Source organism: Dendrobates tinctorius, unplaced genomic scaffold (genome assembly GCF_039654945.1).
Source record: "Dendrobates tinctorius isolate UK_male_01 unplaced genomic scaffold, ASM3965494v1 ptg000021l, whole genome shotgun sequence".
Taxonomy (NCBI): Eukaryota; Metazoa; Chordata; class Amphibia; order Anura; family Dendrobatidae; genus Dendrobates; species Dendrobates tinctorius.
This window is the reverse complement of record NW_027361689.1, coordinates 13372347-13391328: the sequence shown is the minus strand read 5'-3', so window position 1 is coordinate 13391328 and position 18982 is coordinate 13372347. Positions and strand designations below refer to the sequence as shown.

Here is an 18982-nt window from a genome sequence, read left to right as displayed (position 1 = left end):
CGCCATTTCATCCATCAGAAGAGTTTCTGAATTGGCGGCCTTGTCATGTCGTTCCCCTTACCTCATTCTCCATCAGGACAAAGCCGTCCTCAGGCCCGTTCCTTCTTTTCTTCCAAAGGTGGTTTCCGCTTTCCATATCAATGAGGATATCGTCCTCCCTTCTTTTTGTCCGGCTCCATCTCATCCTCTTGAGAAGTCTCTCCACAAACTGGACGTAGTTAGAGCCCTGAGTGTCTATCTTGCCAGGACCTCTTCCTTCCGTCTGTCCGATTCCTTGCTAATCATCTCTGAAGGTCGCCAGCAGGGCCTTCCGGCTTCCAAATCCACGATCGCTCGCTGGATTCGTTCTACCATTCTGGAAGCGTATCGTCTTCAGGAAAAGCGGCCCCCTCCGGGAGTAAGAGCTCATTCCACCCGGGCTGTGGCAGCTTCGTGGGCTGCTCGTCACCAGGCTTCGGCCATGCAAATTTGCAAGGCTGCAACCTGGTCATCTTTGCACACCTTCACGAGGTTCTACAGGGTTCATACCCAGGCCTCGTCTGATGCTGTGGTTGGTAGGAAGGTTCTGCAGGCGGCGGTGGCTCACCGGCCGACCTGAGCCTTTCGGTTACTTTCGTTCCTTTTTGCGGTTCCCACCCTTGGGACTGCTTTGGGACGTCCCATGGTATTCTGTGTCCCCCAATAAGGCGATAAAGAAAGATGGATTTTTGGTTCTTACCGTAAAATCTCTTTCTTGGAGCCTTCATTGGGGGACACAGCACCCTCCCTTTTTCAGTTGTACCGTGTTGGGTCTTAGAGTCCCCTGTTGGGTTGGTACATATGGTTCGAGTTTTTTCTCGTTGCTTCTCCTACTGCTTTTTCACCAACTGAGGTGCTTGGTGCCTGTCGGTGGGTGTATACTGCCGGGGAGGAGCTAATTTCATTGTTTTTGCATAGTGTCAGCCTCCTAGCAGCAGCAGCATACACCCATGGTATTCTGTGTCCCCCAATGAAGGCTCCAAGAAAGAGATTTTACGGTAAGAACCAAAAATCCATCTTTTGCAGTCATATTTAGAAAGCCTTCTGAAACCAGATACAAATGAGCAGGTAGTACAACTGCGTCTTTTAGAAGGTGGTAGAGTCGGTGTTTGTTCTGGAACGTCCTTGGGACGATATCTCTTCAACCGGTGTTGCAGGGCAAGGGGCATTCCAACCGTCTTTGTACTTCTTAGGCTTAGCTCTCCACTCACCAGTTCATTAGCCAATTGTTTTAGGTACATTCTTCTGCGCATTTGTTTAAGTTCATTACCGAGGTAAATTACTTGTGAGTTGATGCCACCCACATTCAGCATTGTAAAGAAGATTACCATCGGCCAGCGTTTGGTATTTCGACTTACATTGAAATTGCCACACATTTGGTCAGCAGTGTCAACGCCGCTTTTGGTCAAATTATAAAAAGTTATGATTTCTGGTTTCCTTAGCTCCCCAGACTCTGGATCAATGGTGTAATCATTATGTAATGAAGAGACCAAAATCACATTTTTCCTCTCGCGTGGGATGTAAGAAACTAAAATCTTTCCATTACTGAACCCAAACATAGTGCTATACTGTTGTTTGCCTTTTGTATATAGAAAATCTGGCGGCAACTGCCTTTTGTTTTTTCTAACAGTTCCCACATATGACAGCTTTTTCGTTTTTAAAAAATCAATCAGATCAAAGTCAGTAAACCAGTTGTCAGCAGTGATATTTCGACCAGATCCAAACATTGGCTCAGCAATTCTCTTTACCACATCACTAGGCTTGTTGCTCACATTGAAAGGACCTGGTGGCTGTCTTCCACAATAAACTTCCATGTTCATAGTGTACATCATCCTTGCATCAACCATGGCAAAAATTTTAATTCCATATTTGTTTGGCTTTGATGGTATATATTGCCGAAAACCACATCTTCCACGGAAACCTGGAAGCATCTCATCAATAGTGAGGTTTTGCCCCGGGCAATAGCTTTTTTGACAATTCATAATAAATTGTTGAAATATGTCCCGAATTGGTGCAAGCCGGTCATAACCTTTTCGTTCTGTCCGGGTACTTCGATCATCGAAACGGAGGCAACGGATCAGGACTTTGAATCGTTTCAGATTCATCACAAGGCTGAATATTTCGATGCCATCACCGTCTGTCCCCCACATCTCCTCCAAACTTTGCCTATTTGCTCTGAAAGCACCAGCTAGGTATAACAAGCCAATAAATGCCTTGAGTTCAATCACATCAGTGTTTTTGATGTCCCTCTCTCTGGAGAATTGCTCTTTGTTTGTGTCAATATACTGGTTAGTGAACCGAACAATAGTTTCCAACATGCTATCTGTAATTAGATTACTCCAACATTCCACTGCAGTTTTAGCTTTTCTAGCACTTCCAATAACTCCAGGAAGGTGTGTAATAATATTGTGGGATTCTCTGCGCTGTTTGTTCTTGGGTGCCTTTTTGTTCCACTTTGTATTTTTATCTTTGCCCAAATAATAAGCTAGATCTGTGTCTGTTTCCTCTGTATCAGTGTCATCACCATCCTGCTCTGTTCCAGAATCAGTGTTACATTCTGCTACCTCATCTTCAGATGAAATGTCACTAGATTCCTCTAAATCCTCAGTTACTGCTGGTTCTTCCTCATCATCTTCTAACAAAAAAATCTTCATTTCTTCTAAATGAAGGGGTTTAGATGAATCATACTGTTTTCTGGCCATTGCAGCAGAAAATCTGAAGCAAGAGAGAAAGAGTATGTGTTAGGGCGCAATGTGCCTTAGAAGCCACCCTCCTTTTGTCTAAGAAAACAGTACTTATGTACACTAACTTGGCATTAATCCTTCATAAAACAAGCTAAATACACAATCGTGATGAATAAAAAAAGAAAATACTAACCTTTCAATTTGTGTTGAAATCAGGCGCAATGTGCCTGAGAAGCCAAAGTGTTGATATCTGCTCACTAGAAGGTCTGCTGAGTCACTGTGATATCAGGTTTCACAGAGCCTGTAGAGTCAGGAGATAACTAGGAGGGGTGGGGTTTTCTGATAAGTGGGCAAGGAGAGAGAAGTGAAACTAATTACTGTGTGCCTGTCAGATCTATTGCGCCTGACGGAGGGTTTTAAGCGTCGCGGAGCCCCTTCGGGTATCAGGGCCCACTCTACTCGGGCAGTGGGTGCCTCCTGGGCGGTGCGCCACAGAGCTTCCGCACTGCAGCTTTGCAAAGCTGCAACATGGTCATCGGTTCACACGTTTGTGAAATTCTACAGAGTCCACACCTACGCTTCGGCGGACGCCAGCCTAGGTAGACGGATTCTGCAGGCCGCGGTGGTGAGTCCGCTGGCCTGATGGAAGTTTGTTTCCCACCCCAGGGACTGCTTTGGGACATCCCAAGGTCTCTGTGTCCCCCAATAAGGCGAACGAGAAAACAGGATTTTTGGGTTGCTTACCGTAAAATCTGTTTCTCGGAGCTGGGGGACACAGCACCCTCCCATGTTTTACAGCTTCTGTTCTTACTTTGGTTGAATGGTTACAGTTGAGTTGTTTATGTTGTCAACCTATTCTGTTACTTCTCCTACTGCTTTCTCACTAACTGAGGAATTCTCTGCCGGTCGGTGGGGTGTACACTGCGGAGGAGGAGCTAACCTTTTTTTGTGCATAGTGTCAGCCTCCTAGTGGCAGCAGCATACACCCAAGGTCTCTGTCCCCCAATGAAGGCTCCGAGAAACAGATTTTACGGTAAGCAACCCAAAAATCCTGTTTTAGCCCGTACATTTACTTCCTATTCATCTCTATTTTTATGTTCCTTCTTTTTGAGCGGCATCTAATTTCCCGCTGCATTATGTAATGGGGATAAATGGAAGATTCAGACTAGATATTCGAAAAAACTTTGACAGTGAGGTGATCAATGAGTGGAACAGGCTGCCACGAGAGGTGGTGAGTTCTCCTTCAATGGACGTCTTAAAAGAGAGGCTGGACAGACATCTGTCTGAGATGGTTTAGTGAATCCTGCATTGAGCAGGGGGTTGGACCGAGGACCTTGAAGGTCCATTCCAACATTTTATGATTCTGTGATAGATTCTGGATAGGAAAAATGTGGTCAGACAATCCGCGCCGTGAATCATTAAAAACTCGGATTATTAATACAGTGGTCTTTATTCTACGCGTTTCAGAGTCTCACAGAACTCCTTCCTCAGGAAAAAACCCTGAGGAAGGAGTTCTGTGAGACTCTGAAACGCGGCGCGGATTGTCTGACCACATTTTTCCTATCCAGAATCTTCCATGTTGGTCCCTTGTGGATCTGTGGTTCTGCAGCAGCGAATCCTCCATTGCCTGTTACAAAACTCCATTTGGGGAGTGTATTACTTGCTGCTGTTATCTGCACACCGGATAATGCACTATTGCGCTATTTGTCTTTTACAGCAATCTATGATTCTGTGATAACTCTTCATTCCACCGATCGGTGCTGGCCACAGTGGTCGGACCTCCATCGATCAATATGTTTTCACCGCACAATCCCTTTCAAATGTGGTTGGCAGTAGCCATATTATAGACACATATCTAGCAGAAGTCTGGGCTACACTGTAGCAATGCACACATAGATCATATGGTGCACTCGCTGACTGTGTAGCGTTGCCTCTGTTCCATACAGCACTATATGTTCTGTACCACCATCTACCTATTGTAGGGTGCGCTGATCCTTAGGATGTCAAGTGAGAGTGGCTCTATATTATTTTTTGAAATTTCTTAATCTGTCACCTGAAATAAAAAAAACACTATTAACCTTCAGACATTGCGTTTTCCAATGTCGTGTACATATAACTCAGGGGTTTTTCTATAAAGTGAGGGCCATGGGCCATACAGAGCTCCCAGGCAAATATAATCTGCAAATATCCTCTTCACAGAGGAAATGGCTGTCCTCCAATAAATATCGACCCCCTTCCCATCCAGACTTCCGTTCCCAGCGCAGACCTCTCATCCGGCCGACTAGTCCTCTTTGCAGTCGTGAAGGACAAGACCCACTTCTTGCTCACGTCCATGCTCCGCACTGAGAGAAGTACGTCCCCATGACATTGGGCAGCCTCCCAATATGGAACGAATTGAAGTATTTGTTTACTCGCACATTAAAGCAGTCTGATCCCATATGTCTCCCCCATCTGCCTCCCCCATCTGCTCGCGCCACTTAGCCAAAGCCCCTGTGTGGCAGCACCGGACAGGAGCAGATGGACACTTTGCACTGTGGGATTTGTTGTAAAATCTTTGAAGTGGAGCTATTTCAGTCCTCTCGTATTTGGGTGCCCCCTGAGCCCTGGTTTTAGAGGGAAAAAAAATCATTCTTCTGCAGTAAAAAAAAAATACAACGAAACTCAAAGTAACTGCTGGTAATGGGGAGAAATAGTTTTAGATGAAGAAAAGTTTTCCATGGAGACACTTTAGACAGATCTGCAATGTAAAGGAAATGTGCGAGCAGATTAATAACTATTATAGGATGCAGATGGTTAGCCGGTGCTCTGGGGTCTGCTGTGGATCCTGCTGGTCTCTGGGGGGATATGTCAGACCCGCGATGCAGTCCTGTTTTATACTACTTCATCTAAGCTGGGTATAAAGTGTAAAGTTAAACATGATGGGAATAAGTAGGAGATGCCCATTTACACTCATATATTTGAAGCCGGTTCTAAGGCGTGGATGGACCCAGACCAGCGCAGTTCTGCACACGGTGTAGTGGCCGTTCTTGGGTACTGCAGCTCAGGGCCTATTCATTTCAATAGGAATTGAGTAAACAGTCCACGAAGCAATGTATGAAGCTGTGCTGGCGCTGAATGCTATCCATCCGACCAGCGCTGACAACAGGTGATCTGTGGCACTGCAGGGGGTCAGAACCACTGAGCTGATTTTGATGACTTTGAGACAAAAGTTTCTAAGCAGTGGAAAAGCCCTTTACCTGCTCTAAAGATATTAAGAAAGTTATTTGTAAAGATTCAAGAACTAAAACAACATGGCCTTACAGTCAGACCCCCACTAGGCTTCCTGTGATCATTAAAGGGGTTGTCCATCTCAGGAAGCTTAAACTGAGGCTCCAGCTTTAAGGCTTATTAAACGAAGTAGTCCCCCTTGTAAAGTAAAATTAACAGACATTCACCTCTTGCAGTGGCGCCCGGTCTGCTGGGATTTGTGTGACGTAGTTATGCCACGTGAGCCCTGCTATCAGCCGTCATTAAGCTGCTCCGCTCGCACTTCCCGTGGAAGAAATGAGAGCTCACGTGGCATATCTGTGTCATGTGAAACCCAGCAGGTCTGGCACGGCTGCAGGAGGAGAACGTCTGTTATTTATCATATTTATTTTATTTAATGTATTTTTTTTTTTAAGACAGAAAGCCCTTCATTTAAAGAGTTGCCCAGGTAATAAGCCTTTTTAAGCCTGTTTGGTGGAGGCTTGTGTGACTACTGTGCAGCGATGTTATTCGATGCCATTTCTGTGGATATTCTCCAACTCTTTTTCTCTAAATAACAGAATGGAGACACTGTTCTGATTGGAGCTGTCCGCGGGGGCCACGTCGAGATTGTCCGAGCCTTGCTGCATAAATATGCCGATATCGATATCAGAGGACAGGTAATCGTTTTAATTTATTCTTTCCCGATTTTCCTATGATGCATTTGTCATTGGCCTGAATGAACCAACAGTTTTGGATCCTCCTGTCATATTCTTCTGTCTCTTAGGACAACAAAACTGCTCTGTACTGGGCCGTGGAGAAGGGGAATGCTACAATGGTCCGGGACATCTTACAGTGTAACCCGGACACTGAAATCTGTACAAAGGTAAGAATCAGTGATATTTGGCTCCACCGCCGGGTGCGTACATCTCTGTATATGGGGTGATCTATCACCTGCAAATGATTGTAGAAATTTCACACGTTTATTTTATTTTAGCTTTGGTCCCCTATTACAGGGTTCCCCAACTCCAATCCTCAAGGCCCACCAACAGATCATGTTTTCAGGATTTCCTTTGTATTGCACAGGTGAAGCAATTATCACCTGAGCAATACTAAGGAAATCCTGAAAACATGATCTGTAGGTGGGCCTTGAGGACTGGCTTTGGGGAGCCCTGCCCTATTATACAGCCCTATTATACGTGGTGGACAAAACTCAGTGTTGAAAGGGTTAAAGAGTAATGTGCGACTTGCTTTTCAGGATGGAGAAACTCCATTGATTAAGGCAACCAAGATGAGAAGTATAGAAGTGGTGGAGCTCCTGCTTGACAAAGGAGCAAAGGTTTCTGCCATTGACAAGGTAAGAGAATTGGCAACCGGTGATAAAGGATCTAATTTACCGTAATCCGTCCATACAGAAAACCGTGCACCAGACATTCACTAATATTACCCTGGTGTGTGTCATTTATAACTCCATCACGTCATTCCATTTTTCCTTTCTTTGTTTTCCTACAAGTTGCTTCTCCATCTGGGGTTTACAATAAATACATTGTATTTTCAGAAGGGAGACACTCCGCTCCACATCGCAATCAGAGGCCGAAGCCGTAAACTCGCAGAACTGCTCCTGAGGAACCCAAAAGATGGCCGATTACTGTACAGGCCCAACAAAGCTGGAGAGACTCCGTACAACATTGACTGCAGCCACCAGAAAAGCATTCTCACCCAGATATTTGGTGCCAGTACGTCTAGTTCTCTCCATACAGACCTACCATATTTTTTGGACTATAAGGGGGGTGTGTCTTATAGTTTGGATGCCCCAGCTCAGGCTGAGGTGGGGGAGCTACAGCGGCGGAGCAACAGATCACAGGAGGCTGGAGCCCACTGCTGTGTCTAACTCCTGTGCCCGCTGCTAAAGAGAAATTAATATTCATTTCTCTTTAATAGCGAGCAAAGTGTTAGCCACAGCAGCCAGGTTCCTGCAGCTGCCAGGCTTTAGAGTGTGCTGGCTACTTAAAGCAATGTATATTCCCTGCATTCCACTCCCATGGGCGTGGAATGCAATGAATATTACTTCACTTTAGTTGCGGCACTCGTGAAACCCGGCGGCTGCTGCTAACATTGTGCCCGCTAAAGAGCAATGAATACTCACTGCGCTCCACACATACAGTCCCGACGTGGAGAGCTGTGAGTATTTCAGCAGCTGTCCTTGGAGGCTTGTAAGCAGCGCATGACGTCACTGCCATGCGCTACTAACAAGCATCAAGCAGCTGGTGGCACCGAATGTGGATTGGGGCCAATCATACCAGGATAAGGATGGGGCCATGCATACCAGGATAGGGATGGGGCCATGCATACCAGGACAGAGATGGGGGCCCTGCATACCAGGATAGGGATTGGGGCCATATATACCAGGACAGAGATGGGGTCCCTGCATACCAGGATAGGGATGTGAGCCCTACATGCCGGGATAGAGATTGAGGCCATGCATACCAGGATAGGGATGGGGTCCCTGCACACCAGGTTAGGGATGGGGTCCCTGCATACCAGGATAGGGAATGGGGCCATAAATACCGGGATGGAGATGGGGGGCCTTGCATGCCAGGATAGGGATTGGGGCCATGCATACCAAGACGTAGATGAGGGTCCTGCATACCAGTATAGGAAATGGAGCCATGCATACTAGGACGGAGATGGGGGTCCTGCATACCAAGATAGGAATTGGAGCCATGCATACTAGGACGGAGATGGGGGCCCTGTATACCAGGATAGGGATTGGGGCCATGTATACCAGGACGGAGATGGGGGCCCTGCATACCAGGATGGGGGATATTAACTATAGTATTGACCACATTTTTGCTTCAATTTTTTTTCTAATTTCTTCGTCTATAACCTAGGTGCGTCTTATAGTCCGAAAAATATGGTACTTTGTTTTCAAACTGTGCCTTTACCCTTGTATTTATTTTCTGTCCTAGTCCAGGCCTCATTTATTTGCTGTCCCTTACAGGGCACCTCTCTCCGACTGAGTCTGACGGTGACATGCTGGGCTATGACTTGTACAGTAGTGCCCTGGCCGACATCCTCAGCGAGCCAACAATGCAACCTCCCATCTGCGTTGGACTTTATGCTCAGTGGGGGAGCGGGAAGTCCTTTTTGCTCAAAAAGCTTGAAGGTAATGTTATTGCTAAGTCAATATTAGTCAATGACAAGTCTAAAGGCCTTCATAGACATTAAAGGGGTGGTCTGAAGCTAACTGTGAATTTCATACTATATGTATAACTATTTAATACAGTACGACAACCACATTACTAATATATTTCAATAAAAAATTCCCTATGGTTCCCACTCTACATTTATCTTCCTGTTTGTATTTTTTTTATTCTTTCTTCCAATAATGATTCATTTGAGTCTCCCAGCATGCACTGGTTATTCTTGAACGGGTTGTCATTAGTGGGTCAGGGTAGCTGTCAGTCCCACTGCTGCTGTCACCGCCGGCTTCGGATAACATGCTGATTCAGTAGCGGTAATGGAGAAGTAAACAGTTTATATCACGCCGCCATACTTCTGTCTCCGCCGCCCCGCATCTTGAGTCCACACTGCTTCTCTCTCCGCATCTTCAGTCCACACTACTTCTCTCAACACCGTTCCGCATCTTCTGTCCACACTGCTTCTCTCTCCGCATCTTCAGTCCACACTACTTCTCTCAACACCGTTCCGCATCTTCTGTCCACACTGCTTCTCTCCCCACTGCCCCACATCTTCAGTCCCGCCAGTTCAGTCATCACTCTGAGTATACAGATCGGCCGCTGTAACCGCGCCCATGGCCCTGACCGACACTCCCTCTATATTGCGGCCGGCACTCTGTCAGGGCCGGGGGCGTGGCTATAGCTCTGTTTTAGATGGGAAGTGGGGTTTAACCCCTCAATGACCGATAAGCATTAAAACTGGGGCCGCTAAGGGGCCTTATTCCCTAATCACGGTTTTAACACTGCAATTGGGAATAAGGCTCTAGCACCCCCAAAAATCCTGTTTTTAATAATTTTTATTTCTTGCAGTCTCTGCTGTTAGGGTTGGGATTGGGGTTAGGTTTAAGTTTGGGCTTAGTATCAGGGTTGGGCTTAGAGTTGGCATTAGATTAAGTATTTTTTCAAAAGTTAAAAAAAACAAATAAAATGAAATGTAAAATTTGGCCTGGTCGATAAGGTCTTAATCGGCTCCTTCACTAAAGGATTAAAAAACATGATGTTAGTAACAATGTTCAATAACTGGGGAGTAGCTATAAGTACGCATTGATTTTCCATTGCACTTTGTCCCACGTTATATCTGCAGATGAGATGAAGACCTTCGCTGGCCAGCAGATCGAGCCGCTCTTCCAGTTCTCCTGGCTTATTGTGTTCCTCATTCTTCTGATGTGCAGCACTATCGGCCTCCTGCTGTCATTCACGGTGGATGCCAAGCTGGGGATTTCTGTGGCGCTCAGTTTACTCGCCATCCTCTACATATTCTTTAGTAAGTAAAATTTAGAGTGAAATCAAAGTAAATTGCTATGGTATAAAGCTCAAAATATGTAATAGATGTGGGGAAATGCATAGACGGCACTAGGCATTTTTATGTGTATTTGGAATGGAGCACATGTGAAGACATCCTTTCACCACTCCTGATGTTTCCAGTTTAACCTTAAGAAAAAAATATTCCTGCATTTTTTTTTTTTTTTCATAACTCAACATTTTGCCTTTCTGGTATCAACAGCCAAGATGTCATGGTGATACCGTGACAGAGAGGGGCAAAAAGACCGTTGCTTCTGGTTTCACTTACTCCTGCACTGATTAGAAATACTTCATCATCGTATAAACTGCAGTTTTTTTGCTTGCTAGCAGTCCGGGAGTAAATCTTTACAGTTCAAGCTCCTGTAGCTTTCCTACTTGAATTATCTCAGTTGTTCAGTGTTGGCCACTTTCCTCTTGTTTATATAATCGTCCCTGGCACTTAGGAATTTGCCAGTGTTAGCTCTTACTGCCTGGTTTGGAAGTGGAGGTGTAATTTGGTGGTTGGAGTTTGGAGATCTGTTCAGAAGATTGTTGCTTGGAGTTTTGTCTGTGTGCACATTCTAATCCTCTCTTATTTGATTTCTCATTGCTTTAACTCTCCTATGTTCCACTCTGTTTGGTGAGTGTATTTTGTATGATTGTCATTTTCATTTATCCCTGTCCATCTTCCCTTGTTTGTCTGGTTAGAGACAGAGGTTGAAATAGTAGCATTGCACGGCACGAGAACCCGGCGTCTCCACCTTCAGGAGTAATCCGGGGGACCGGGATAGAATAGGGCACCCATAGTCCCAACACCATTGTGACACAGGATAGGTCCGTATCAAACTAGGCAAAAACACACCTCCAACTGGTAGCATCTAGTTGCCATTGTATACTTACATTTTCCGGAGGATTCCTTTTTGCTGGATTTTTTGCTTCCTCCTCAATATTGCAGTACTTCGGGTTTTCCGTGCACTTGGTTTCCTTATTCTACAGTTGAGCCGACCTTCCCTTTCATCCTGATTCAAAAAACACATGCTCCAGGATTGACGTTTCATAGGGAATATAGTTCCTAAAACTGACATGTCAGGAAAAAGTGTGATCAGTTAGGGTCCAACATACTAAATTTGGACAACTCCCGTCATAGGTTCTTTTCTTGAGCGTGGTAAAAAGTAAATCTCTCCAGCTGGGTAGGCAGAGGTGGCCATGTAGAGTATGTGCAGCTCACGCCAGTCACTTCTATGGGAAGCGGGGCCTCATTTTCAAGCTGGGTGAATATTTCATGAATATTTGAGATGGAATTGGCCCTTTTGTTTTTCCACTGTCAGTTTAGTTTTTGCAAGTCTATCCTTTGCGCAGGATTTTTTTTTTTCCCACCCAGAATAATTAGCATGGTGAACTTGAACTGTGAGCGTATGAAATATGGGAATATTGAGTCCTTGTTTTGAAAACTATTTTTCCGTTTACAGCTGTAGTGTATTTTGGTGGACGACGGGAAGGAGAGAATTGGAACTGGGCCTGGGTGCTGAGTACAAGGCTGGCCCGACATATTGGCTACCTAGAATTGCTATTGAAACTGATGTTTGTGAATCCTCCTGAGCTCCCAGAGCAGACTACCAAGGCACTGCCTGTAAGGTGAGGCTTTTGAAAGAAAGAGATGAATCTGAGGATGCCATTTTTTTTTTTTTAAGTAAATGTATTTTTGACAATTTTCCTTTTTATAATGGGCAGCCAACAACATAAATTTTATATTTAATTTATAGGAGCGTGCCAACACAAGTTTGTAATCAGATATAATACCCTAACTTAGAGAGAAAAAACCTCCATAGAAAAAAACAAAAAAATCATCACTCTCATTTTGAATTGCTCCAGGTTAATTTTCCAGTGATTAAAAGAGATATTCAGCCCCTTTCTTCTCTCCACTTCTGATTTGATGTTTTGTATTATTGATCTGTCAATTGCAAGCATCAAAGAAAGCTCAGCCCTGCTTACATCTGCTGTGTTGTGCCTGCTTATTACTAATTACATTGTTCAGGCAGCGTGAATCGCAGAAGAATTGCGCTCTGCTGGAAGCCAGTTAACAGATCAGTGAAAAAATTCATGGTGCAGGCAGAGTAGATCGCAGGACAATTGAGCTCTGCTATAAACAAGCTAACATATCAATTAAATAATCCTTTTTGAAGGCAGAGTAGATTGCAGGACAATTGAGCTCTGCTGGAAACCAACAAAGTTATCAGTTATATAAAAACACACATACATCTATGTTGATGTAGATAACAGAAGATAAAAGAATGATTTTTGGTACTCACCGTAAATTCTTTCTTGGAGCCTTCGTTGGGGAACACATTTAACCATGGGTGTTTGCTGCTGTCGCTAGGAGGCTGACACTAGGCAAAAAAGGAAAATGGCTCCTCCTCATCAGTATACACCCACCGACAGGCATAAAGCACCTCAGTTGGTGTTAAAGCAGTAGGGGAAGCAACCAAAACTCAACATATGACTAAACAAGAGAAAGTAGCTTGTAAAGGTAAGGATCACCAAAGGAAATGTAACAATGAAAACTCAACATATGTACCAACCCAACAACAAAGCAGTGTAGGCCCAATATATGTACAAACAGCTAGGGGGGGGTGCTGTGTCCCCCAATGAAGGCTCCAAGAAAGAGATTTTACTTTGAGTACCAAAAATCCCTCTTTCTTTATCGCTTCATTGGGGGACACAGGTAACCATGAGACGTCCCAAAGCAGTCCTAAGGGTGGGAACATAAAAAATGCAAAGAAAAACAGACTTAGGTCAGCTGGTGCGTAACCGCCGCCTGCAGTACCTTCCATCCCAGGCTTGCATCAGACAAGGCATGGGTATGAACCCTGTAAAACCTCACAAAGGTGTGCAAGGATGATAAGGTCGCGGCCTTACAAATCTGTAAAGCTGAGGCCTGGTGACGAACTACCCAGGAAGATCCCACCCCCCCCGGTGGAGTTAGCCTTTACTCCTGGAGGAGGCTGTTTGTCCTGAACGCGATATGCTTCCAATATTGCCGAAAAATCCAACAGGCATTAGTGGACTTGGAAGCTGGGAACCCCTTGAGACGACCTTTAAAGATGACAAATAGGGCATCAGAGTGGCGAAAGGAAGCAGTCCTAGAAAGGTCCAGGTCCAACGTGTGGAGGGACTTCTCTAGGGGATGGACCGGAGAGGGGCATAGAGAAGGAAGGACAATTTCTTCATTAATGTGAAAGTCTGCTGTACTTGGTACCATGTCCATCTCATGTCCTGATTCTGCATTGAAGCATTACAATGAAACACTTCAAAGTGCCTGGATAAATTTGCACCCCCTATAAATAGAACACCACAACGCAGACGGCAACAACCCTGGCACACGGTGCAAACACGTTTCTTGCAGCGGTGCTCCAGGTGCGCCGAACGTCTGTGGAGAAAATCCAATCTACACGAAGATTTCATCCATTTTAAGTTTATGCTTAGAACATACAACACTGCCCTTCACCTCTCCAAACAAACCTATTTCAACACCCTCATCACCTCACTGTCCAATAACCTGAAACGTCTCTTTGACACTTTTCATTCTCTACTCAATCCAAGAGTACAGGCCCCAACCACGGAGCTCCAAGCTGACGATCTGGCCAATTACTTCAAAGAAAAAATTGACCAGATTCGACAGGAAATTATCTCCCAATCACCTCATACCATGCACTGTCCTCCCTCCCCCACTGCATCTAACTCACTCTCTGATTTTGAACCAGTCACAGAAGAAGAAGTAAGCAGGCTCCTTGCATCTTCTCGCCCAACTACTTGCACCAGTGACCCATTTCCGTCACATCTCCTCCAGTCCCTTTCCCCTGCTGTTACCCCTCACCTAACTAAAATATTTAACCTCTCTCTCTCTTCTGGTATTTTTCCCTCCTCATTTAAGCATGCCATCATACATCCACTACTTAAAAAACCATCCCTCGACCAAAACTGTGCCGCTAACTATAGACCTGTCTCTAATCTTCCCTTCATCTCTAAACTCCTGGAACGCCTGGTCCACTCCCGTCTTATCCGCTATCTCTCAGAAAACTCTGTTCTCGACCCTCTCCAATCCGGTTTCCGCTCTTTACACTCCACTGAAACTGCCCTCACTAAAGTCTCTAATGATCTGCTAACAGCTAAATCAAATGGTCATTACTCCATGCTAATTCTCTTGGATCTCTCTGCAGCATTCGACACTGTGGATCATCAGCTCCTCCTCACTATGCTCCGTTCCATTGGCCTCAAGGACACCGTTCTCTCCTGGTTCTCCTCCTATCTCTCCGACCGCTCCTTTACTGTATCTTTTGCCGGTTCCTCCTCCTCTCATCTTCCCCTTACTGTTGGGGTCCCCCAAGGATCGGTTCTAGGCCCCCTCCTCTTCTCCTTGTACACTGACCCTATTGGTCAAACAATCAGTAGATTTGGTTTCCAGTACCATCTCTATGCTGATGACACCCAATTATACGCTTCTTCTCCTGACATCACGCCAGCCTTTCTAGAAGACACCGGCGATTGTCTAAACGCTGTGTCTAATATCATGTCCTCACTATATCTGAAACTGAACCTGTCAAAGACAGAACTCCTGGTGTTTCCTCCCGCTACTAATGTACCTATACCCGACATTGCTCTTTCTGTGTGTGGTTCCACTATTACTCCCCAGCAACATGCCCGCTGTCTTGGGGTCATACTTGATTCCGAGCTTTCCTTTGCCCCCCACATTCGATCACTGGCTCGCTCTTGTCATCTGCCCCTCAAAAACATTTCTAGAATTCGACCTTTTCTTACTTTTGACTCTGCAAAAACTCTTAGGCTAGTTTCACACTAGCGTTTAAACGACGCGCGCACGGCGCCGCTAAGCCACGCCCCCTGCCGGCTCCCTGTCCGCCCCTTCCTGTTATCGCCTCCTCCGAGCGCAGAGGGCTGCATGCGTTATGCGCACCCTATCTTTAGCATAGGGTGCGCAGGCCGTGCGCAACTATGAATATAGCGTGCGCTGGGCATTTTTGGAGGTGCGCCGTGCGCGCCGAACGCAGCATGTTGCATTTTGGCGCGCACGGCGCACATTCAAAAATGCGCAGCGCACGCTATATTCATAGTTGCGCACGGCCTGCGCACCCTATGCTAAAGATAGGGTGCGCATAACGCATGCAGCCCTCTGCGCTCGGAGGAGGCGATAACAGGAAGGGGCGGGCAGGGAGCCGGCAGGGGGCGTGGCTTAGCGGCGCCGTGCGTGCGTCGTTTAAACTCTAGTGTGAAACTAGTCTTACTGTTTCTCTTATTCATTCTCGTCTCGACTATTGTAACTCTCTTCTAATCGGTCTCCCTCTTACCAAACTCTCCCCTCTCCAATCTGTCTTGAATGCTGCAGCCAGGATCATATTCCTCACCAATCGTTACACCGATGCCTCTACCTTGTGCCAGTCATTACACTGGCTACCCATCCACTCCAGAATTCAGTATAAACTTATTACCCTAAACAGTTATTCAACACCTTCAATTCTCTCCTCCGCCCCCCAGCACCTCCTCCCTCCCCACTCATCTCAGCTGAAGACTTTGCCTCATTTTTCAAGCAGAAAATTGATAACATCAGGGACAGTTTTGGTCAACAACCCCCAGAGCCCTTCCTCCCGACTTCCCAGCCCTCCACCTTCAAAACCAACTTCTCCACCATTACAGAAGATCGACTCTCCACTCTACTCTCAAGATCACATCTCACCACCTGTGCACTCGACCCGATCCCATCCCACTTCATCCCAAACCTCACCACAGTCTTCATCCCAACCCTAACCCATCTCTTCAACCTGTCACTAACAACTGGTGTTTTCCCCTCAAGCTTTAAACATGCCTCCATCACACCTATCCTCAAAAAGCCCTCTCTTGACCCATCCTCTGTATCTAGCTATCGCCCTATATCACTTCTCCCATACGCCTCCAAGCTACTGGAACAACACGTCTACCTTGAACTGTCCTCCCATCTCTCTTCTTGCTCCCTCTTCGACCGCTTACAATCTGGCTTCCGGTCACACCACTCCACTGAAACTGCCCTTACTAAGGTCACCAATGACCTCTTAACTGCCAAGAGCAAGCGACACTACTCTGTCCTCCTCCTCCTGGACCTGTCGGCTGCCTTTGACACAGTGGACCATTCCCTATTATTACAGACCCTCTCATCCCTCGGCATCACAGACTTGGCCCTCTCCTGGATCTCATCATACCTAACAGACCGGACATTCAGCGTCTCCCACTCACACACCACCTCCTCACCTCGCCCCCTATCTGTCGGAGTCCCACAAGGTTCAGTCCTTGGGCCCCTGCTGTTCTCTATTTACACCTTTGGCCTGGGACAGCTCATAGAATCTCATGGCTTTCAGTATCATCTTTATGCTGATGACACACAGATCTACATCTCTGGACCAGATATCACCTCCCTACTAACCAGAATCCCTCAATGTCTGTCCACTATTTCATCCTTCTTCTCCACTAGATATCTGAAACTCAACATGGACAAAACAGAATTCATCATCTTTCCCCCATCTCACGTGACCCCCCCTACGAACCTATCAATTACAGTAAATGACTGCCCACTCTCCCCAGTCCCACAAGCTCGCTGCCTCGGAGTAATCCTTGACGCTGATCTCTCCTTCAAACCACATATCCAAACCCTTTCCACTTCCTGCCGACTTCAACTCAAAAATATTTCACGCATCCGTTCATTCCTCACCCAAGAATCTGCAAAAACCCTAGTCCATGCCCTCATCATCTCTCGCCTTGACTACTGCAACCTCATGCTCTGTGGCCTCCCCTCAAACACTCTCGCACCCCTCCAATCTATTCTAAACTCTGCTGCCCGACTAATCCACCTGTCCCCCCGCTATTCCCCAGCTTCTCCCCTCTGTCAATCCCTTCACTGGCTCCCAATTGCCCAGAGACTCCATTACAAAACCCTAACCATGACATACAAAGCAATCCACAACCTGTCTCCTCCATACATCTGTGACCTCGTCTCCCGGTACTTTCCTGCACGCAACCTCCGATCCTCACAAGATCTCCTTCTTTACTCCCCTCTTATCTCCTCTTCCCACAATCGCATACAAGATTTCTCTCGCGCATCACCCCTACTCTGGAACTCTCTACCACAACATATCAGACTCTCACCTACCATCGAAACCTTCAAAAAGAGCCTGAAGACCCACCTCTTCCGACAAGCCTATAACCTGCAGTAACCACCGATCGACCAAACCGCTGCACGACCAGCTCTACCCTCGCCTACTGTATTATCACCCATCCCTTGAAGATTGTGAGCCCTCGCGGGCAGGGTCCTCTCTCCTCCTGTACCAGTTATGACTTGTATTGTTTAAGATTATTGTACTTGTTTTTATGTATACCCCTCCTCACATGTAAAGCGCCATGGAATAAATGGCGCTATAACAATAAATAATAATAATAATAATTACCCTCACCCACAAAGCCCTCCATGGCTCAGCACCACCCTACATCTCCTCCCTTGTTTCAGTATACCACCCTACCCGCGCCCTCCGTTCTGCTGATGACCTGAGGTTGGTATCCTCAATAGTCAGAACCTCCCACTCCCGTCTCCAAGACTTTACACGTGCCGCGCCAATTCTTTGGAATGCACTTCCCAGGTCAATACGATTAGTCCCCAATCCCCACAATTTTAAGCGTGTCCTGAAAACGCATTTATTCAGACTGGCCTATCGCCTCAACACATTAACCTAATCTATCCCTGTGTGGCACAGCCAAAAGTTTTACCATAACCAGATTTCCCGCATCATGTTCCCACATGCATTATGCATCCATTAGCCCTCTGTGTCTGTACTGTCACACACTTAACATTATGGCTGGTCCATACAATCAGGGCAACTGTTACCACCCACCTCTCGTGTCTACCTCTTTCCTCATAGACTGTAAGCTTGCGAGCAGGGCCCTCTTTCCTCTTGGTATTTGTTATAATCTACTGTATGTGATTATTGTTATGCTGTAATGTCTATAGTCTGTACAAATCCCCTCTGAAATGTAAAGTGCTGCGGAATATGTCGGCGCTATAAAAATAAAATTTATTATTATTATTATTATTATTATTATTATTATTATTACCATGGGATCACTAGAGCATCGAAACTGATGGCTAGCTGATCTCGAGACCTGGCCACAAACTGAGGAACTTTGCCATCAGGTCGACGTCCGGGGCTCCCCGTCTTTGGCATATCTAATTGAACATGGCGTTGAAACACCACTTGCTCGATGCGAGGCCCTGACGACTCAAAAAATCAGTTGCCCAATTTTACACCCCCGGTATATGCATGGCTGATATGGCAGGAACGTGATGTTCCGCCCATAACAGGATCCTTGCTACCTCCCCATTACCTGTTTGCTGCAGGTCCTGCCTTGATGGTTTATGTAGGCCACTGTGGTGGCGTTGTCCGACTGTATGTGGACGGGATGGCCTGTGAGGAGGGTCTGCCAGCGGCGAAGGGCCAAGAAAAT

The 18982-nt window shown here is 46.1% G+C and overlaps 1 protein-coding gene across 4 annotated transcripts in view; it reads left to right on the top strand.

The window, feature by feature from the left end:
* The window catches only part of KIDINS220 (kinase D interacting substrate 220), a 182492-nt gene that overhangs the window by 47186 nt on the left and 116324 nt on the right, over positions 1 to 18982 (top strand). For all 4 annotated transcript variants that reach the window (XR_012230825.1, XM_073568178.1, XM_073568177.1 and 1 more), the window contains exons 9-15: positions 6509 to 6607; positions 6715 to 6813; positions 7186 to 7284; positions 7486 to 7663; positions 8929 to 9093; positions 10251 to 10430; positions 11917 to 12082. Coding sequence is in view for 3 of the 4 variants with exons in the window: in XM_073568178.1 (XP_073424279.1) it covers positions 6509 to 6607; positions 6715 to 6813; positions 7186 to 7284; positions 7486 to 7663; positions 8929 to 9093; positions 10251 to 10430; positions 11917 to 12082 (986 nt within the window). In the remaining variant the exon portion in view is untranslated. The remainder of the gene's footprint in view (positions 1 to 6508; positions 6608 to 6714; positions 6814 to 7185; positions 7285 to 7485; positions 7664 to 8928; positions 9094 to 10250; positions 10431 to 11916; positions 12083 to 18982) is intronic.